The sequence below is a fragment of the Eucyclogobius newberryi genome, unplaced genomic scaffold (assembly GCF_026437365.1).
Source record: "Eucyclogobius newberryi isolate DKJ021-1_F unplaced genomic scaffold, fEucNew1.0.hap1 SCAF_22, whole genome shotgun sequence".
Lineage (NCBI taxonomy): Eukaryota > Metazoa > Chordata > Actinopteri > Gobiiformes > Gobiidae > Eucyclogobius > Eucyclogobius newberryi.
Genome location: NW_027315857.1, coordinates 27564585 through 27587604, shown reverse-complemented (window position 1 = coordinate 27587604; position 23020 = coordinate 27564585). Strand labels below are relative to the sequence as shown.

General features: G+C 50.1%; 1 protein-coding gene across 1 annotated transcript; it reads right to left on the bottom strand.

Moving 5' to 3' along the window:
• Window positions 1-4944: 4944 nt before the first annotated feature.
• LOC140371719 (uncharacterized) lies at window positions 4945-21385 on the bottom strand. Its single transcript, XM_072458909.1, has 7 exons — window positions 21056-21385; window positions 18715-18909; window positions 10770-10951; window positions 9975-10087; window positions 9073-9215; window positions 6670-6758; window positions 4945-6580 (listed from the first exon to the last, which is right to left on the bottom strand). Exons 1-7 carry the CDS (start codon window positions 21221-21223, stop codon window positions 5002-5004), a joined length of 2469 nt encoding a protein of 822 aa, XP_072315010.1. The 5' UTR covers window positions 21224-21385; the 3' UTR covers window positions 4945-5001.
• Window positions 21386-23020: the final 1635 nt, after the last annotated feature.

Here is a 23020-nt window from a genome sequence, read left to right as displayed (position 1 = left end):
GAACCTTCGGACTAGCAAACCTTCCGACTAGCGAACCTTCGGACCAGCGAACCTTCGGACTAGCGAACCTTCAGACTAGCGAACTTTTGAGTATGAGATGTTTCAGTCGCACAGACTTTGATGGTTTGGTCATTACAGGTGATTTCAATGTGCATGTTGATAATATTTGTGACAGAAACGCTAAAGAGCTTGATGCTGTCCTTGAAACCTTCAGTCTTACTCAGCATGTGAGTGGCCCCACCCACAGCAGAGTGGCCCCACCCACAGCAGAGAGGCCCCACCCACAGCAGAGTGGCCCCACCCAAAGCAGAGTGGCCCCACCCACCGGAGAGAGGCCACACCCACAGCAGACCACCGGCTGGTCTTGCAGCTGTTCAGAGGCTAGTCCTGCAGCTGTTCAGAGGCTGGTCCTGCAGCTGTTCAGAGGCTGGTCCTGCAGCTGTTCAGAGGCTGGTCCTGCAGCTGTTCAGAGGCTGGTCCTGCAGCTATTCAGAGGCTGGTCCTGCAGCTGTTCAGAGGCTGGTCCTGCAGCTGTTCAGAGGCTGGTCCTGCAGCTGTATCATTTCCATAAACACACTGTTTATGGAAATGATCAACTTTGAAAATGTCTCATGTTGAATGTAAATGATTTGTTGAACTCTGTTACATCGAGTGTTTTGAATGTTCTGGACACCATCGCCCCTATGAAGGCTCAAATGGTTCAAAATAAGCATAAGTTGCCATGGAGACATGATGATTGGCTCAGGGCACAGGAAAGGGAGTGACACAAGTCAAAGCTCCAGGTTCAAAAAGAGATTTATAAAGAGAAGCTGAATATGAACAACCTCATTTTATGTAGAACTAGAGAAAGATATTTGTCTGAAATAATTAGAATCTGCAGTAACAAGGGGCGTGTCCTGTTGCCACAGTAACAGATGAACAAACCCTCCAGCTCAGCTGCCTTGAAAAGGCAGATGAGCTGATCATGGGTCCTCTTCATCATGGGTCCTCTTCATCATGGGTCCTCTTCATCACGGGTCCTCTTCATCATGGGCCCTCTTCATCACGGGCCCTCTTCATCATGGGTCCTCTTCATCATAGGTCCTCTTCATCATGGGCCCTCTTCATCACGGGTCCTCTTCATCATGGGCCCTCTTCATCACGGGCCCTCTTCATCATGGGTCCTCTTCATCATAGGTCCTCTTCATCATGGGCCCTCTTCATCATGGGTCCTCTTCATCATGGGTCCTCTTCATCACGGGTCCTCTTCATCATGGGCCCTCTTCATCATGGGCCCTCTTCATCATGGGCCCTCTTCATCACGGGTCCTCTTCATCATGGGCCCTCTTCATCACGGGTCCTCTTCATCATGGGCCCTCTTCATCATGGGCCCTCTTCATCATGGGCCCTCTTCATCATAGGTCCTCTTCATCACGGGTCCTCTTCATCATGGGTCCTCTTCATCATGGGTCCTCTTCATCATGGGTCCTCTTCATCATGGGCCCTCTTCATCACGGGTCCTCTTCATCATGGGTCCTCTTCATCATAGGTCCTCTTCATCACGGGTCCTCTTCATCATGGGTCCTCTTCATCATGGGTCCTCTTCATCATGGGCCCTCTTCATCACGGGCCCTCTTCATCATGGGTCCTCTTCATCATAGGTCCTCTTCATCATGGGCCCTCTTCATCATGGGTCCTCTTCATCACGGGTCCTCTTCATCATGGGTCCTCTTCATCACGGGTCCTCTTCATCATGGGCCCTCTTCATCACGGGTCCTCTTCATCATGGGTCCTCTTCATCATGGGCCCTCTTCATCACGGGTCCTCTTCATCATGGGTCCTCTTCATCATAGGTCCTCTTCATCATGGGTCCTCTTCATCACGGGTCCTCTTCATCATGGGTCCTCTTCATCATAGGTCCTCTTCATCATGGGTCCTCTTCATCATGGGTCCTCTTCATCATGGGTCCTCTTCATCATGGGTCCTCTTCATCACGGGTCCTCTTCATCATGGGCCCTCTTCATCATGGGTCCTCTTCATCATGGGCCCTCTTCATCATGGGTCCTCTTCATCACGGGTCCTCTTCATCATGGGCCCTCTTCATCATGGGTCCTCTTCATCATGGGCCCTCTTCATCATGGGTCCTCTTCATCATGGGCCCTCTTCATCATGGGCCCTCTTCATCACGGGTCCTCTTCATCATGGGTCCTCTTCATCACGGGTCCTCTTCATCATGGGCCCTCTTCATCATGGGTCCTCTTCATCATGGGCCCTCTTCATCATGGGTCCTCTTCATCACGGGTCCTCTTCATCATGGGTCCTCTTCATCATGGGTCCTCTTCATCACGGGTCCTCTTCATCACGGGTCCTCTTCATCATGGGCCCTCTTCATCACGGGTCCTCTTCATCATGGGTCCTCTTCATCATGGGTCCTCTTCATCATAGGTCCTCTTCATCATGGGTCCTCTTCATCATAGGTCCTCTTCATCATGGGTCCTCTTCATCATGGGTCCTCTTCATCATGGGTCCTCTTCATCATGGGTCCTCTTCATCATGGGTCCTCTTCATCATGGGTCCTCTTCATCATGGTTTCATGTCGTTTGCAGCTCAGAGCGAGAACTTCCTCTGGGGATTTGAGCCTCCGCTCCTCGACGGTGCCCCTGTCGACTCCTGCGGGACCAGCACCTGGCTCCTGACTCCTGCTGTCGCCATGACAACCCACCACCCTGCTGTCGCCAGGACAACCCACCACCCTGCTGTCGCCAGGACAACCCACCACCCTGCTGTCGCCAGAACAACCCACCACCCTGCTGTCGCCAGAACAACCCACCACCCTGCTGTCGCCATGACAACCCACCACCCTGCTGTCGCCAGGACAACCCACCACCCTGCTGTCGCCAAGGTAACATTGACCCTTGAGAGTGAGACTTTAGACGTATAAATGTTTAATGTCCCCACAGCCCCCAAAACCTGCCGTCCAATCCAGAGCAGTGCCTCAGAACAGCGGACCAATCAGAAGCCAGCTTTACCTCAGGCTCCTTCATGACATTCTCACTCAGCCAATCAGAGCGCAGCAGTCGTCCTCCGAGAGCGACGAGGTGAAGGCGGCGACTTCAGACTCATCAGAAGAAGACAGAGAATGAAACCACGGCAACGCCCACGGCAACGGCCACGCCCACGGCATCGGCCACGCCCACGGCATCGGCCACGCCCATGGCAACGGCCACGCCCACGGCAACGCCTCCAAACTGTCCACATTTAAAACTTTTAACATTCATATTCAAATAAAAACAAACTAAATCAAATTTAAATTGAAGATGAAGTTTATTCCATGTGATTCAGACGATAATTCATGTGTTTGATGTTTAGGAAAATAAAGTTATGTTTCCAAAATATATATTTATACATTTAAAATGTCTTTGCAGCACAAGGGTCCGAACAGACCAGGACACATGTCGCTTCACTGACCGAGGGCCCCAAACACAGCTCTGTTTGGGGCCCGACTCTTTAGGGCCTGACTCTTTAGGGCCTGACTCTTTAGGGCCTGACTCTTTAGGGCCTGACTCTTTAGGGCCTGACTCTTTAGGGCCTGACTCTTTAGGGCCTGACTCTTTAGGTTCCTTGGCGTGAGGAACCGTGTTGAGTTCTAATCCCAGCTCAGTTTGAGTGACGTTCCAACGTCTCTGCTGCGCCGCTCTGACTCCTCCTCCACGCCGCTCTGACTCCTCCTCCACGTCGCTCTGACTCCTCCTCCACGCCGCTCTGACTCCTCCTTCACGTCGCTCTGACTCCTCCTTCACGTCGCTCTGACTCCTCCTTCACGTCGCTCTGACTCCTCCTTCACGTCGCTCTGACTCCTCCTTCACGTCGCTCTGACTCCTCCTCCACGCCGCTCTGACTCCTTCACGCCGCTCTGACTCCTCCTCCACGTCGCTCTGACTCCTCCTCCACGCCGCTCTGACTCCTCCTTCACGTCGCTCTGACTCCTCCTTCACGTCGCTCTGACTCCTCCTTCACGTCGCTCTGACTCCTCCTCCACGCCGCTCTGACTCCTCCTCCACGCCGCTCTGACTCCTCCTTCACGTCGCTCTGACTCCTCCTCCACGCCGCTCTGACTCCTCCTCCACGCCGCTCTGACTCCTCCTTCACGTCGCTCTGACTCCTCCTTCACGTCGCTCTGACTCCTCCTTCACGTCGCTCTGACTCCCCCTCCATGTCGCTCTGACTCCTCCTTCACGTCGCTCTGACTCCTCCTTCACGTCGCTCTGACTCCTCCTCCATGTCGCTCTGACTCCTCCTTCACGTCGCTCTGACTCCTCCTTCACGTCGCTCTGACTCCTCCTTCACGTCGCTCTGACTCCTCCTTCACGTCGCTCTGACTCCTCCTCCATGTCGCTCTGACTCCTCCTCCACGCCGCTCTGACTCCTTCACGCCGCTCTGACTTTTCCTCCACGTCGCTCTGACTCCTCCTCCACGCCGCTCTGACTCCTCCTTCACGTCGCTCTGACTCCTCCTTCACGTCGCTCTGACTCCTCCTCCACGCCGCTCTGACTCCTCCTTCACGTCGCTCTGACTCCTCCTTCACGTCGCTCTGACTCCTCCTTCACGTCGCTCTGACTCCTCCTCCACGCCGCTCTGACTCCTCCTTCACGTCGCTCTGACTCCTCCTTCACGTCGCTCTGACTCCTCCTTCACGTCGCTCTGACTCCTCCTTCACGTCGCTCTGACTCCTCCTCCATGTCGCTCTGACTCCTCCTTCACGTCGCTCTGACTCCTCCTTCACGTCGCTCTGACTCCTCCTCCACGCCGCTCTGACTCCTCCTTCACGTCGCTCTGACTCCTCCTTCACGTCGCTCTGACTCCTCCTTCACGTCGCTCTGACTCCTCCTCCACGCCGCTCTGACTCCTCCTTCACGTCGCTCTGACTCCTCCTTCACGTCGCTCTGACTCCTCCTTCACGTCGCTCTGACTCCTCCTTCACGTCGCTCTGACTCCTCCTCCATGTCGCTCTGACTCCTCCTTCACGTCGCTCTGACTCCTCCTTCACGTCGCTCTGACTCCTCCTTCACTGGATCTTCTTTGTGCGCATGAGTCAGACGTTTGCCGCGCTCTGATTGGCCCCTCAGCGCTGCAGCCTGAGGCTCCGGGGGAAAGTTCCTGATCAGAGCTTTAATCTTCAGACGGTTTGCGATGGGAGAAAGTGTCGTGATCGTGGCCAGACTCTGAGAAGATGCAGACGTCCTGACGCTCCTGGAGTCCACGCTCATCGCGTGTTTGGACCATGTTTCCAGGCTTTGGCCAGAAACGTCCAGATGTGCTGAAACGTCCAGATGTGCTGAAACGTCCAGATGTGCTGAAACGTCCAGATGTGCGTCACTCTTTTTGGACAAACAACTCTCCAGCGTTTGACTCGACTTCGAGATCCTGTCCATGTGGTTGTCGCCCACACTTTGGCTTTCATCTCGAGAGTCGCTGGCTCTTCTCACAGTTTGAGGCGTGACAGTCGCAATTTGAGGCGTGACAGTTGCAGTTTGAGGCGTGACACTTGCAGTTTGAGGTGTGACACTCGCAGTTTGAGGCGTGACACTCGCAGTTTGAGGTGTGACACTTGCAGTTTGAGGTGTGACACTCGCAGTTTGAGGCGTGACACTCGCAGTTTGAGGCGTGACACTTGCAGTTTGAGGCGTGACACTTGCAGTTTGAGGAGTGACACTTGCAGTTTGAGGCGTGACACTTGCAGTTTGAGGCGTGACAGTCGCAGTTTGAGGCGTGACACTCGCAGTTTGAGGCGTGACACTCACAATTTGAGTCGTGACACTCGCAGTTTGAGGCGTGACACTTGCAGTTTGAGGCGTGGCACTCACAATTTGAGTCGTGACACTCGCAGTTTGAGCCGTGACACTCGCAGTTTGAGTCGTGACACTCGCAGTTTGAGTCGTGACAGTCGCAGTTTGAGGCGTGACACTCGCAGTTTGAGGCGTGGCACTGCGTGCGTCCGGATCGCACACAAGGTCAAACCTCACGGCCTCGAGGCCGTGAGGCCCCGGGTCGGGCCCTGAGTTCTTCAGGACCTTGGGGCCTCGCTCCGGCTGAAGGATTCTGGGAGCTTTGGGATCGACCTTCGCCGCTTCGTTGGCGTTGTCCGATCTTGTCTCGCGCTTGGCTTCGGGAAACGCACTGCTAGCTTTAGCTTTCACCGCCGGGGTGTGGCGGTCGTTGGACGTCTTAGTCGCGTCTTGATGGTCGTTGGGTTTGGCGGGTTTCGTCTTGACGGCGGCGGCGTTCTTCGCTCCTGTGCTCCTCGTGCTCCTCGTGCTCCTCGTGCTCCTCGTGCTCCTCGTGGATGTTTCCGGATTGGCTTTGGGAAGTTTGGGACGTCTGGCGGCTCGGGCCTTGTCCTCGCTCGGCTCCTTCTTGGGGTGGAGCTTGTCGTCCACGGCGACGGGGAGCTTGTCGTCCACGGCGACGGGGAGCTTGCGATGCCTGCGCTCCGTCTCCTGCAGCTGGTCTCTGGTCGGCCCGGTGCTCTTGGGGATTGTGGGCAGCGTGGCGTTCTCCCGGTGCTGCTTCTGGATCTTGGCGTTCAGCTCGTCTGAAAACCTGCAACGAAACGTGACCAAAAAAGACAAAATGATCATCAACCACTTCCTGTTCCTCGTTTATGCCGTTTTAGGTCTTTTAAACTGAACCTGAGGTTGAAGGAGTCGAGCGTGAAGAAGAGATGACCCTGCAGCTGTTCAGTCTGAGGCCTGAGCGCCGGCTCCATCTGCAGACAGCACTAAAGAAGAGACTAAAACAGCACTAAAGAAGAGACTAAAACAGCACTAAAGAAGAGACTAAAACAGCACTAAAGAAGAGACTAAAACAGCACTAAAGAAGAGACTAAAACAGCACTAAAGAAGAGACTAAACCAGCACTAAAGAAGAGACTAAAACAGCACTAAAGAAGAGACTAAACCAGCACTAAAGAAGAGACTAAAACAGCACTAAAGAAGAGACTAAAACAGCACTAAAGAAGAGACTAAAACAGCACTAAAGAAGAGACTAAACCAGCACTAAAGAAGAGACTAAACCAGCACTAAAGAAGAGACTAAACCAGCACTAAAGAAGAGACTAAAACAGCACTAAAGACGAGACTAAACCAGCACTAAAGAAGAGACTAAAACAGCACTAAAGAAGAAACTAAACCAGCACTAAAGAAGAGACTAAACCAGGACTAAAGAAGAGACTAAACCAGCACTTAAGTAGAGACTAAACCAGCACTAAAGAAGAGACTAAACCAGCATTAAAGAAGAGACTAAAACAGCACTAAAGAAGAGACTAAAACAGCACTAAAGAAGAGACTAAACCAGCACTAAAGAAGAGACTAAACCAGCACTAAAGAAGAGACTAAAACAGCACTAAAGACGAGACTAAACCAGCACTAAAGAAGAGACTAAAACAGCACTAAAGAAGAAACTAAACCAGCACTAAAGAAGAGACTAAACCAGGACTAAAGAAGAGACTAAACCAGCACTAAAGAAGAGACTAAACCAGCACTAAAGAAGAGACTAAACCAGCACTAAAGAAGAGACTAAACCAGCATTAAAGAAGAGACTAAAACAGCACTAAAGAAGAGACTAAAACAGCACTAAAGAAGAGACTAAACCAGCACTAAAAAAGAGACTAAACCAGCACTAAAGAAGAGACTAAACCAGCACTAAAGTAGAGAATAAACCAGCACTAAAGAAGAGACTAAACCAGCACTAAAAAAGAGACTAAACCAGCACTAAAGAAGAGACTAAACCAGCACTAAAGAAGAGACTAAACCAGCACTAAAGAAGAGACTAAATCAGCACTAAAGAAGAGACTAAACCAGAACTAAAGAAGAGACTAAAACAGCACTAAAGAAGAGACTAAACCAGCACTAAAGTAGAGACTAAAACAGCACTAAAGAAGAAACTAAACCGGCACTAAAGAAGAGACTAAAACAGCACTAAAGAAGAGACTAAACCAGCACTAAAGAAGAGACTAAATCAGCACTAAAGAAGAGACTAAACCAGCACTAAAGAAGAGACTAAACCAGCACTAAAAAAGAGACTAAATCAGCACTAAAGAAGAGACTAAACCAGCACTAAAGTAGAGACTAAAACAGCACTAAAGAAGAAACTAAACCGGCACTAAAGAAGAGACTAAAACAGCACTAAAGAAGAGACTAAACCAGCACTAAAGACGAGACTAAACCAGTACTAAAGAAGAGACTAAAACAGCACTAAAGAAGAAACTAAACCAGCACTAAAGAAGAGACTAAACCAGCACTAAAGAAGAGACTAAACCAGCACTAAAGAAGAGACTAAACCAGCACTAAAGAAGAGACTAAACCAGCACTTAAGTAGAGACTAAAACAGCACTAAAGAAGAGACTAAACCAGCACTAAAGAAGAGACTAAACCAGCACTAAAGAAGAGACTAAACCAGCACTTAAGTAGAGACTAAAAGAGCACTAAAGAAGAGACTAAACCAGCACTAAAGAAGAGACTAAACCAGCACTAAAGAAGAGACTAAACCAGCACTTAAGTAGAGACTAAAACAGCACTAAAGAAGAGACTAAACCAGCACTAAAGAAGAGACTAAACCAGCACTAAAGAAGAGACTAAACCAGCACTTAAGTAGAGACTAAAACAGCACTAAAGAAGAGACTAAACCAGCACTTAAGTAGAGACTAAAACAGCACTAAAGAAGAGACTAAACCAGCACTAAAGAAGAGACTAAACCAGCACTAAAGAAGAGACTAAACCAGCACTTAAGTAGAGACTAAAACAGCACTAAAGAAGAGACTAAACCAGGACTAAAGAAGAGACTAAACCAGGACTAAAGAAGAGACTTAACCAGGACTAAAGCAGGACTAAAGCAGGACTAAACCAGGACTAAAGCAGGACTAAACCAGGTCTAAAGCAGGACTAAAGCAGGACTAAAGCAGGACTAAACCAGGACTAAAGCAGGACTAAAGCAGGACTAAAGCAGGACTAAACCAGGACTAAAGCAGGACTAAACCAGGTCTAAAGCAGGACTAAAGCAGGACTAAACCAGGACTAAAGCAGGACTAAAGCCGTACCTGGGCCAGGCTGAGTGCTGTTGCAGACACTGAGGGGAAACGCTGCTCTAAAGTGACTTTAGGTCCTGAACATTGAGGCAGACGCGCTCCAGAAAACAGAAGGTTTGAGTGGAACAACTCCTGATGGTGCGGCGTCAGATCTCCTGGAGGAGAACATGAGGAGCATCATGAGGAGAACATGAGGAGCATCAGGACGAGGAGAACATGAGGAGCATCAGGAGGAGAACAAGAGGAGCATCAGGAGGAGAACACGAGGAGCATCAGGAGGAGGAGAACACGAGAGCATCAGGAGGAAAACATGAGGAGCATCAGGAGGAGGAGAACACGAGGAGCATCAGGAGGAGGAGAACACGAGAGCATCAGGAGGAAAACATGAGGAGCATCAGGAGGAGGAGAACATGAGGAGCATCAGGAGGAGGAGAACATGAGGAGCATCAGGAGGAGGAGAACATGACAGGACCATCAGGAGGAGGAGAACATGAGGAGCATCAGGACAAGGAGAACACGAGGAGCATCAGGAGTAGAACACGAGGAGCATCAGGAGGAGGAGAACACGAGGAGCATCAGGAGGAGAACACGAGGAGCATCAGGAGGAGGAGAACATGAGGAGCATCAGGACAAGGAGAACACGAGGAGCATCAGGAGTAGAACACGAGGAGCATCAGGAGGAGGAGAACACGAGGAGCATCAGGAGGAGGAGAACATGAGGAGCATCAGGAGAACATGAGAGCATCAGGTGGAGAACATGAGGAGCATCAGGAGGAGAACATGAGGAGCATCAGGAGGAGGAGAACACGAGGAGCATCAGGAGGAGGAGAACATGAGGAGCATCAGGAGGAGGAGAACATGAGGAGCATCAGGAGGAGAACACGAGGAGCATCAGGAGGAGGAGAACATCTCACCAAAGCAGCGCACGATGTGGTGGATCTGGTCCAGGTCGGACTCTCCGGGAAACAAAGGCTGAGACGTGAACATCTCCAGCAGCAAACAACCCACTGCCCACACGTCCACTGGCCTGAGAGGTCAGAGGTCAGAGGAGAGAGGTCAGAGGAGAGAGGAGAGGAGAGGAGAGAGGAGAGAGGTCAGAGGAGAGAGGAGAGGAGAGGAGAGAGGAGAGAGGTCAGAGGAGAGAGGAGAGAGGAGAGAGGAGAGAGGAGAGGAGAGAGGAGAGGAGAGAGAGGTCAGAGGAGAGAGGAGAGGAGAGAGGAGAGAGGAGAGAGGAGAGAGAGGAGAGAGGAGAGAGGAGAGAGGAGAGAGGAGAGAGGAGAGAGAAGAGAGGAGAGAGGAGAGAGGAGAGAGGAGAGGAGAGAGAGGTCAGAGGAGAGAGGAGAGAGGAGAGAGGAGAGAGGAGAGAGGAGAGAGGAGAGAGGAGAGAGGAGAGAGGAGAGAGGAGAGGAGAGAGGAGAGAGGAGAGAGGAGAGAGAAGAGAGGAGAGAGGAGAGAGGAGAGAGGAGAGGAGAGAGAGGTCAGAGGAGAGAGGAGAGAGGTCAGAGGAGAGAGGAGAGAGGAGAGAGGAGAGAGGAGAGAGGAGAGAGGAGAGAGAGGAGAGGAGAGGAGTGAGGAGTGAGGAGTGAGGAGTGAGGAGTGAGGAGAGAGGTCAGAGGTCAGAGGTCATTACTTTTGGATGATCCCAATGACATCTATAACTTTATTCCAGGTCCAGACTAGTTTGTCCCTAAACCGGAGCCGACTCGTACTTTCCGTAGTGCGTGTCCCCCACCAGCAGCTCCGGGGGGCGGTACCATCGCGTCGCCACGTAGTCGGTGTAGACTCCGCCTCCAGACGCCGACACGGTGCGAGCGAAGCCAAAGTCGCACAGTTTGACCACGCCCCCCTGAGAGACCAGGATGTTCTCCGGCTTTATGTCGCGGTGGATCACCTACAGGAACATTCAGGAACGTAAAGAACATTCTGGAACATTCAGGAACATAAAGATCATTCAGGAACATTCAGGAACATAAAGATCATTCAGGAACATTCAGGAACATTCAGGAACATAAAGATCATTCAGGAACATTCAGGAACATAAAGATCATTCAGGAACATTCAGGAACATTCAGGAACATAAAGATCATTCAGGAACATTCAGGGACATAAAGAACATTCTGGAACATTCAGGAATGTAAAGAATAGACATCCTAAGGAAAACGCAAAGAAGCAGACGGGCTGGACGTAAACTCCGAGAGAAGAGAGGGACAAATAGGAAGTCGGTTCCCGCCGTAGTCATGGGTAACGTGAGGTCCCTTCAAAATAAAATGAGGGAAATAGCGAGCCTCATGCGGTCCCAGAGGATTTATAGGGACAGCAGCGTCTTGATTTTCACACAGACCTGGTTAACAGCAGAAATGCCAGACTCTATCGTAGGTTTGGACAATTTTCATCTGCTGCGGGCGACAGAACGAGAGAATGCGGAAAGAAAAGAGGTGGAGGTCTGGCGGTGTATGTGAACACGAGCTGGTCCAAACCCGAACACTGCACAGTGAAGCAGCAGCTGTGTAACAAGGATATTGAACTATTGGCTATTGGCATGAGGCCATATTATCTGCCCCGGGAGTTCTCACATGTGATTTTAATCGCAGTCTATGTGGCCCCGTCTGCCAATGCTGAAAATGCTTGTGAAGCACTGCTCTCCTGCACTTGTAGGCTGCAAACACAGCACCCACAGGCTCTCTTCCTCATCTCTGGTGACTTTAACCACGCTTCTCCCTCTTCTTTAGTAGAAAAAGCTTCAGTTGTTTCATCTGGACTCAGTTAGAAAAAATAGACGTTTCGACTTCATCCAAGAGTCATTGTCAATAAAAGAATTTAGGTCGAGAACTCAGATATTTATACTATTCTGTGGTAAGTCCAGTCCATTGGGCGGAGCCTTCCTGAAGAGGAAAGAGTTGTTTGTTTCAACAGAAACTTAAACTCTTTGTATCTACCGAGCCTATTCAACCCTTTAATGGGCTATTAGTCTCCCCTTTGTCTTTGTGAGACCCTGGCTCAAACACCCTGAGTACCTGATTAACATCTAAATGTCCTGGAACTGGTCCTCTACCTCTCCAGGGGTTCAGGATCCCATTGTAGACTAGAAGAAGATTGAACCTTAGACCTCCGTTTCTGTTTAAAGAAGAATCGCTTGGCCTTTCTTGATTGTTCCACGATCAGAGGAGAGGACGGGAAACTCCAAATAGAAGTATATAGGAAACCTACACACACGGACCAGTATCTGCTCTTTGGTTCCAACCACCCACTACAGCACAAGCTGGGGGTGATCAGAACCTTACAACACAGAGCTCAAGGTGTGTCCACCAGCTCAGAGGGCAAGAAGAAAGAGGAAAAACATGTCCGAAATGCCCTCTCAGCCTGTGGTTACCCCGCTTGGGCTCTCAACAGAGTGAAGAGAACCAAGAAGCAGGACAAAAGGGAAACTGAACAGAGAAGGAAGGTGTTTCTATCCCTTATGTGTCTGGCCTGTCAGAAAAAATTGCAGAGAATTTTTAGACAACACGAAGTCCGTGTTTATTTTAAACCAGGAAACACTTTAAGACAAAAACTGGTTCATCCTAAGGACAAGTTGCCGACTCAAAAGCAATGTAGTTTATTCGATCCAATGCAGTGAAGAAAGCTGTAAAGAACGTTACATAGGTGAGACAAAACAGCCTCTACACAAGAGACTCTATCAGCACAGAAGACACTGGAGTTCAGGACCACAGAGTGCCGTGCATCTGCATCTTGAAGCCTCTAATCACTCGTTTGAAGACGGTGAGGTGAAGGTTTTAAGCAGGAGAAAAGATGGTTTGAAAGAAGAGTCAAGGAAGCTATTTTTGTTAAAAAAGAAAGACCTTCTTTAAACAGAAACGGAGGTCTAAGGTTCAATCTTCCTGTGGTCTACAATGGTATTCTGAACCCCTGGAGAGGTAGAGGACCAGGACCAGGACATTTAGATGTTAATCAGGTCCTCAGGGTGAGCCAGGGTCTCACAAAGACAAAGGGGAGACTAATAGCCCATTAAAGGTCTGAATAGGCTCAGTAGATACAAAGAGGGTAAGTTTCTGTTGAAACAAACAACTCTTTCCTCTTCAGGAAGGCTCCGCCCAATGGGCTGGACTTACCACAGAACAGTATAAATATCTGAGTTCTCGACCTAAATTCTTTTATTGACAATGACTCTTGGATGAGAGTCGAAACGTCTAATTTTTCTAACTGAGTCCAGATGAAACAACTGAAGCTTTTTCTACTATGGAACACGCCTGGACCAATGAGGGATTACACCGACATACTTCTCCCTCTACTGTTCTACCAACATACACCAGTATGTCTCCTGTCCCCCAGAGACAATAGAACATTGGACTTGTTTTTTGCCAACACCAGGAGGCTCCTCCCCCCTCCCTCCCCTGGGCAGCTCGGACCACACCCTTGTACATCTGAGGCCTGTGTATGAACCCATCGTGCGCAGGCTGCCTGTGGTGTCCCGTGTGGTGAGGATGTGGTCTGCTGAGAGCGAGGAGGCTCTGAGGGACTGCTTCAGCACCACTGTCTGGACTGAGCTTTATGACCCACATGGGGAGGACATCAACACCATCACAGAGCATTAGGACATCAACACCATCACAGAGCATCAGGACATCAGCACCATCACAGAACATCAGGACATCAGCACCATCACAGAGCATCAGGACATCAGCACCATCACAGAGCATCAGAACATCAACACCATCACAGAGTGCATCACGGACTACATCAACTTCTGTTTTGAGAACATTGTTCCCTCCCGGACGGTGCGGTGTTTTCCAAACAACAAGCCATGGATGAACCGTGAACTGAAGGCTCTGCTGAAGGAGAAGAAGAGAGCCTTCAGGGCAGGGAACAAGGAGGAGCTGAGGACTGTGCAGAAGGAGCTGAGGAGGAGGATCAGGCAGAAGCTACAGGAGGAGGAGCAGCTGGAGCAGAAGAACATTCAGGGAGTGTGGAGGAGCCTGAAAACCATCTCGGGCTTCAAAATCCCCCCTGCCCAGACAGAGGGGGATCTACAGTGGGTGAATGATTTAAATGCTCACTTCTTGAGGTTTGATCGGTCGCCCGCCCCTCCCCCTGCACAGCTGCATGCTCCCTCTTCCACAGCTGGACAATGCCCTGAATCTGTTCCTCTTCGCTTCTCTGCCCCGGACCATCAGCTCCCCACTTCGCCTGGACTCACCCATCCCCCCAGCACACAGTCCCCCTGGACTCACCCGTCCCCCCAGCACACAGTCCCCCTGCCAACCACTGACTGTCACAGCAGCACAGGTGAGGAGAGAGCTGAAGAGGATTAAAGTGAGGAAGGAGCAGGACCTGAGGCATCAGCTCCAGCTCCTTAAGTCCTGCAGATGAACTGTGTGGAGTTATGGAGCATGTCTTCAACATGAGCCTGAAGCTGAGGCTGGTACCACAGGTCTGAAGACCTCCTGTCTGGTACCACAGGTCTGAAGACTTCCTGTCTGGTACCACAGGTCTGAAGACTTCCTGTCTGGTACCACAGGTCTGAAGACTTCCTGTCTGGTACCACAGGTCTGAAGACCTCCTGTCTGGTACCACAGGTCTGAAGACTTCCTGTCTGGTACCACAGGTCTGAAGACCTCCTGTCTGGTGCCTGTGCCTAAAACACCGCGCCCCAAAGACTTCAACAGCTTCAGGCCGGTGTCTCTCACGTCCTGATGAAGACACTGGAGCTGGTCCTGGACCACCTCCGCTCCACCGTGAGCTCAGCCATGGACCTGCTGCAGTTTGCATACCGGCCTGGCATCGGAGTGGAGGACGCCGTCATCTCCTGCTGCACCGCTCTCTCTCTCACCTGGAGAAGCCTGGCAGCTCTGTGAGGATCCTGTTCTTTCATCTCTCCAGCGCCTTCAACACCATCAGCTCCTGAGGGACAAGCTGGAGACGGCTCCTGAGGGACAAGCTGGAGACGGCTCCTGAGGGACAAACTGGAGACGGCTCCTGAGGGACAAGCTGGAGACGGCTGGTGTGGAGTACGACCTGCAGAATGGATCCTGGACTACCTCACAGACCGACCCCAGTTTGTGAGAGCCCGGGACTGTGTGTCTGACACTCGGACCTGCAGTGTGGGGGCGCCCCAGGGCACTGTCCTCGCGCCCTTTCTCTTCACCCTTTACACTGCAGACTTCAGACACGACACGGACAGCTGTGTCCTGCAGAAGTTCTCTGACGACTCTGCCATCATCGGACTCATCACGGACGACGATGATGTGGAGTACAAAGGACTGGCGCAGGACTTTGTGGAACCACCTCCTCATCAACGCGGGGAAGACCAAGGAGATGGTGGTGGATTTCCGCAGACGCCACCCCACGCCCCCCTCACCAGTGAACATCCAGGGACGGGACATTGAGAGAGTGACTCATACAAGGACCTGGTGTTTCATCTGAACCACAAACTGGACTCATAACACAGACTGAACAGGAAGAGCCAGAGTCGGCTCCGCCTCCTGAGGAGACTCAGGTCTTTTGGAGTGACAGGGCCACTCCTGACAGGGCCACTTCTGACAGGGCCACTCCTGACAGAGCCACTCCTGAAGACCTTCTCTGACTCTGTGGTGGCATCAGCTCCTGTAGGTGTGGCCTGCTGGAGCAGCAGCATCACAGAGAGGGAGAGGAAGAGGCTGGACAGAGTCATCAAGAAGTCCAGCTCCGTCCTGGGCTGTGCTCTGGACTCGGTGCAGGAGGTGGGGGACAGGAGGGTCCTGGCTAGATTCACATCTATGCTGGACCATGAGTCTCACCCCCTGCAGGACACTCTGTCCCCTGCAGGACACTCTGTCCCCTGCAGGACACTCTGTCCACTCTGGAGAGCAGCTTCAGTGAGAGACTGATCCACCCTCGATGTGTGAAGGAAAGGTTTCACAGTCTGTCCTTCTGCTGCTGTCACACTACAACAAATACTGTCATATGTGTAATTACTGTCGTGACACATGACATGGTATTTATGTATTTATGTATTTATGTATTTATTTATTTATTTATTTATTTATTTATTTATTTATTTGTCTATGGGAGTTTTTATTTATTTATAGGAGATCTTCTACTGAAAGTGTTCTTCAGACTTCCTATAAGTGATCTGTTCTTCTGGATCTACCTCTGGATCTTCCTGCGTTGCAACAATGAAATTTCCCCATGTGGGACAATAAAGGAATATCTTATCTTATCTTATCTTAACATTCAGGAACATAAAGATCATTCTGGAACATTCAGGAACATAAAGAACATTCAGGAACATTCAGGAACATAAGAACATTCTGGAACATAAAGAACATTCAGGAACGTAAAGAACATTCTGGAACATTCAGGAACATTCAGGAACATAAAGAACATTCTGGAACATTCAGGAACATAAAGAACATTCTGGAACATTCAGGAACGTAAAGAACATACTGGAACATTCAGGAACATAAAGAACATTCAGGAACATAAAGAACATTCTGGAACATTCAGGAACATAAAGAATATTCTGGAACATTCAGGAACATTCAGGAACATAAAGAACATTCTGGAACATTCAGGAACATAAAGAACATTCTGGAACATTCAGGAACGTAAAGAACATACTGGAACATTCAGGAACATAAAGAACATTCAGGAACATAAAGAACATTCTGGAACATTCAGGAACATAAAGAATATTCTGGAACATTCAGGAACGTAAAGAACATTCTGGAACATTCAGGAACATAAAGATCATTCTGGAACATTCAGGAACGTAAAGATCATTCTGGAACATTCAGGAACATAAAGAACATTCTGGAACATTCAGGAACGTAAAGAACATTCTGGAACATTCAGGAACATAAAGAACATTCAGGAACGTAAAGATCATTCAGGAACATAAAGATCATTCTGGAACATTCAGGAACGTAAAGAACATTCTGGAACATTCAGGAACATAAAGATCATTCTGGAACATTCAGGAACGTAAAGAACATTCTGGAACATTCAGGAACATAAAGAATATTCTGGAACATTCAGGAACGTAAAGAACATTCTGGAACATTCAGGAACATAAAGATCATTCTGGAACATTCAGGAACGTAAAGAACATTCTGGAACATTCAGGAACATAAAGAACATTCTGGAACATTCAGGAACGTAAAGAACATTCTGGAACATTCAGGAACATAAAGATCATTCTGGAACATTCAGGAACATAAACAACATTCTGGAACATTCAGGGACATAAAGAACATTCTGGAACATTCAGGAACATAAAGAACATTCTGGAACATTCAGGAACGTAAAGAACATTCTGGAACATTCAGGAACATAAAGAACATTCAGGAACGTAAAGATCATTCAGGAACATAAAGATCATTCTGGAACATAAAGATCATTCAGGAACATTCAGGAACATAAACAACATTCTGGAACATTTAAGAACAGAGATTACATTGTGCTGGTGTAAAATTTTAAAGTTTAAATGGGTGTGGTTAAGGTTAAATGGGTGTGGTTAAGGTTAAATGGGTGTGGTTACGGTTAAATGGGTGTGGTTAAGGTTAAATGGGTGTGGTTACGGTTAAATGGGTGTGGTTAAGGTTAAATGGGTGTGGTTTAGGTTAAATGGGTGTGGTTTAGGTTAAATGGGTGTGGTTAAGGTTAAATGGGTGTGGTTTAGGTTAAATGGGTGTGGTTAAGGTTAAATGGGTGTGGTTAAGGTTAAATGGGTGTGGTTTAGGTTAAATGGGTGTGGTTAAGGTTAAATGGGTGTGGTTAAGGTTAAATGGGTGTGGTTTAGGTTAAATGGGTGTGGTTTAGGTGAAATGGGTGTGGTTTAGGTAAAATGGGTGTGGTTAATAATAATATTATAATAATAATAACTTTTATTTATATAGCGCTTTTCAGGGACCCAAAGACGCTGAACATATATAAGAAAGGGGGGTATTTACAGACGGGGGGGACATAATGTCCACAATAATGTACACATTAATGTACACAATAATGTACACAATAATGTACACATTAATGTACACAATAATGTACACAATAATGTACACATTATTGTACACAATAATGTACACAATAATGTACACAATAATGTACACAATAATGTACACATTATTGTACACAATAATGTACACAATAATGTACACATTAATGTACACAATAATGTACACAATAATGTACACAATAATGTACACATTATTGTACACAATAATGTACACAATAATGTACACAATAATGTACACATTAATGTACACATTAATGTACACAATAATGTACACAATAATGTACACAATAATGTACACAATAATGTACACATTAATGTACACAATAATGTACACATTAATGTACACAATAATGTACACAATAATGTACACAATAATGTACACATTAATGTACACAATAATGTACACAATAATGTACACATTAATGTACACAATAATGTACACAATAATGTACACAATAATGTACACATTAATGTACACAATAATGTATACAAGGAGGAGGAGGGGAGGGGGAGGAGGAGGGGAGGGGGAGGAGGAGGGGAGGAGGAGGAGGGGAGGAGGAGGAGGGCAGCTGAGTTTTGGTTAAGTTGAAATGGGAGTGGTTTAGGTGAAATGGGAGTGGTTTAGGTGAAATGGGAGTGGTTTAGGTGAAATGGGAGTGGTTTACGTTCTGCTGGTGGCAGAAGGCCGTCGCTCGGAGGATCTGGTACAGATATTGTCGGCAGGTCAGGAGCTCCAGCCCCTGAGGCCTTTGCTCCAGCTCGTCCAGAAGAGTCCGCTCCACGAACTCAAAGACCAGGTGCCAGCGGCGGCGACGCCTCCACACCTCCAGCAGGTTCACCAGGTTATCGTGACGCAGGCGCTGCCACAACACCAGACACAGGTTATCGTGACGCAGGCGCTGCCACAACACCAGACACAGGTTATCGTGACGCAGGCGCTGCCACAACACCAGACGCAGGTTATCGTGACGCAGGCGCTGCCACAACACCAGACACAGGTTATCGTGACGCAGGCGCTGCCACAACACCAGACACAGGTTATCGTGACGCAGGCGCTGCCACAACACCAGACACAGGTTATCGTGACGCAGGCGCTGCCACAACACCAGACACAGGTTATCGTGACGCAGGCGCTGCCACAACACCAGACACAGGTTATCGTGACAGAGGGGACCTACTGGGCAGCTGCAGGGACAGTGTTGCCGAGGTGACATTATGAACAGCTGCAGGGACAGTGTTGCAGAGGTGACATTATGAACAGCTGCAGGGACAGTGTTGCAGAGGTGAAATTATGAACAGCTGCAGGGACAGTGTTGCAGAGGTGACATTATGAACAGCTGCAGGGACAGTGTTGCCGAGGTGACATTATGAACAGCTGCAGGGACAGTGTTGCAGAGGTGACATTATGAACAGCTGCAGGGACAGTGTTGCCGAGGTGACATTATGAACAGCTGCAGGGACAGTGTTGCCGAGGTGACATTATGAACAGCTGCAGAGACAGTGTTGCCGAGGTGACATTATGAACAGCTGCAGAGACAGTGTTGCAGAGGTGACATTGTGAACAGCTGCAGAGACAGTGTTGCAGAGGTGACATTATGAACAGCTGCAGGGACAGTGTTGCCGAGGTGACATTATGAACAGCTGCAGGGACAGTGTTGCAGAGGTGACATTATGAACAGCTGCAGGGACAGTGTTGCAGAGGTGACATTATGAACAGCTCCAGGGACAGTGTTGCAGAGGTGACATTGTGAACAGCTGCAGAGACAGTGTTGCCGAGGTGACATTATGAACAGCTGCAGAGACAGTGTTGCAGAGGTGACATTATGACCAGCTGCAGGGACAGTGTTGCCGAGGTGACATTATGAACAGCTGCAGAGACAGTGTTGCAGAGGTGACATCATGAACAGCTGCAGGGACAGTGTTGCCGAGGTGACATTATGAACAGCTGCAGGGACAGTGTTGCAGAGGTGACATTATGAACAGCTGCAGGGACAGTGTTGCAGAGGTGACATTATGAACAGCTGCAGGGACAGTGTTGCAGAGGTGACATTATGAACAGCTGCAGGGACAGTGTTGCAGAGGTGACATTATGAACAGCTGCAGGGACAGTGTTGCCGAGGTGACATTATGAACAGCTGCAGGGACAGTGTTGCCGAGGTGACATTATGAACAGCTGCAGAGACAGTGTTGCCGAGGTGACATTATGAACAGCTGCAGAGACAGTGTTGCAGAGGTGACATTATGAACAGCTGCAGAGACAGTGTTGCCGAGGTGACATTATGAACAGCTGCAGGGACAGTGTTGCAGAGGTGACATTATGAACAGCTGCAGGGACAGTGTTGCAGAGGTGACATTATGAACAGCTGCAGGGACAGTGTTGCAGAGGTGACATTGTGAACAGCTGCAGAGACAGTGTTGCAGAGGTGACATCATGAACAGCTGCAGGGACAGTGTTGCCGAGGTGACATTATGAACAGCTGCAGGGACAGTGTTGCAGAGGTGACATTATGAACAGCTGCAGGGACAGTGTTGCAGAGGTGACATTATGAACAGCTGCAGGGACAGTGTTGCAGAGGTGACATTATGAACAGCTGCAGGGACAGTGTTGCAGAGGTGACATTATGAACAGCTGCAGGGACAGTGTTGCAGAGGTGACATTATGAACAGCTGCAGGGACAGTGTTGCAGAGGTGACATTATGAACAGCTGCAGGGACAGTGTTGCAGAGGTGACATTATGAACAGCTGCAGGGACAGTGTTGCAGAGGTGACATTATGAACAGCTGCAGGGACAGTGTTGCCGAGGTGACATTGTGAACAGCTGCAGGGACAGTGTTGCAGAGGTGACATTGTGAACAGCTGCAGGGACAGTGTTGCAGAGGTGACATCATGAACAGCTGCAGGGACAGTGTTGCCGAGGTGACATTATGAACAGCTGCAGGGACAGTGTTGCCGAGGTGACATTATGAACAGCTGCAGGGACATGGTGTGATTGACAGCTCTCTAACCCGCAGCAGCTTGACCTCCCGCTGGGCGATCTTCTTCACCGTTTTATCGTCGTCTGAATCCAGGAACTTCTTGATGGCGACGAGCCGACCGCTCTCTCTGTGACGACACTTCAGGACGGCGCCGTAACTGCCCTTGCCCACCAGGCCCAACGACTCGTAACGCTCCATGACGGGGACGGATGGGACGGGGACAGATGGGACAGGGACAGACGGGACAGAGACGGACGGGGACAGATGGGACAGAGACAGACGGGACGGGGACAGACGGGGACAGATGGGACAGAGACAGACGGGACGGGGACAGACGGGGACAGACCTCGAGTGATATGAATCTGACTCCTGAAAACCAAAAATAAATAGTACTTTATATTATATTTTAATCACTTGGTATTTTGCAGAGTCAATAATATAAACTATTATTATGATTATTATAAAACACAGTCTAGATGAGACACACATTTCACTAAAGCCCTGACCCGAGCACTGACTGGAACACTGACCCGAGCACTGACCCGAGCACTGACTGGAACACTGACCCGAGCACTGACCCGAGCACTGACTGGAACACTGACCCGAGCACTGACCCGAGCACTGACTGGAACACTGACCCGAGCACTGACCCGAGCACTGACTGAACACTGACCCGAGCACTGACTGGAATACTGACCCGAGCACTGACCCGAGCACTGACTGGAACACTGACCCGAGCACTGACCCGAGCACTGACTGGAACACTGACCCGAGCACTGACCCGAGCACTGACCCGAGCACTGACTGAACACTGACCCGAGCACTGACTGGAACACTGACCCGAGCACTGACCCGAGCACTGACCCGAGCACTGACCCGAGCACTGACTGAACACTGACCCGAGCACTGACTGGAACACTGACCCGAGCACTGACCCGAGCACTGACCCGAGCACTGACCCGAGCACTGACTGAACACTGACCCGAGCACTGACTGGAACACTGACCCGAGCACTGACCCGAGCTCTGACCCGAACACTGACCCGAGCACTGACTGAACACTGACCCGAGCACTGACTGGAACACTGACCCGAGCACTGACCCGAGCTCTGACCCGAACACTGACCCGAGCACTGACCCGAGCACTGACCCGAACACTGACCCGAGCACTGACCCGAGCTCTGACCCGAGCACTGACCCGAGCACTGACCCGAGCACTGACCCGAGCACTGACTGAACACTGACCCGAGCACTGACTGGAACACTGACGCGAGCACTGACCCGAGCACTGACCCGAGCTCTGACCCGAACACTGACCCGATCACTGACCCGAGCACTGACCCGAGCACTGACCCGAGCACTGACCCGAGCTCTGACCCGAGCACTGACCCGAGCACTGACCCGAGCACTGACTGAACACTGACCCGAGCACTGACTGGAACACTGACCCGAGCACTGACCCGAGCTCTGACCCGAGCACTGACCCGAGCACTGACCCGAGCTCTGACCCGAGCTCTGACCCGAGCACTGACCCGAGCTCTGACCGGAACACTGACCCGAGCACTGACTGGAACACTGACCCGAGCACTGACTGAACACTGACCCGAGCACTGACTGAACACTGACCCGAGCACTGACTGGAACACTGACCCGAGCTCTGACCCGAGCACTGACCCGAACACTGACCCGAGCACTGACCCGAGCACTGACCCGAGCACTGACCCGAACACTGACCCGAGCACTGACCCGAGCACTGACCCGAACACTGACCCGAACACTGACCCGAGCACTGACCCGAGCACTGACCCGAACACTGACCCGAGCACTGACCCGAGCACTGACCCGAACACTGACCCGAGCACTGACCCGAGCACTGACCCGAACACTGACCCGAACACTGACCCGAGCACTGACCCGAACACTGACCCGAGCACTGACCCGAGCACTGACCCGAACACTGACCCGAACACTGACCCGAACACTGACCCGAGCACTG

What these genes read in the sequence shown, in the direction of transcription:
- LOC140371719 (XM_072458909.1), bottom strand. Translation starts at nt 21,223, where the DNA reads ATGGAGCGTTACGAGTCGTTGGGCCTGGTGGGCAAGGGCAGTTACGGC. An exon ending in CCACATCGTGCGCTGCTTTG is followed by an intron (nt 9,216 to 9,974) that starts GTGAGATGTTCT and finishes GTTCTCCTCCAG; the next exon opens with GAGATCTGACGCCGCACCAT. An exon ending in CTCGACTCCTTCAACCTCAG is followed by an intron (nt 6,581 to 6,669) that starts GTTCAGTTTAAA and finishes GTTTCGTTGCAG; the next exon opens with GTTTTCAGACGAGCTGAACG.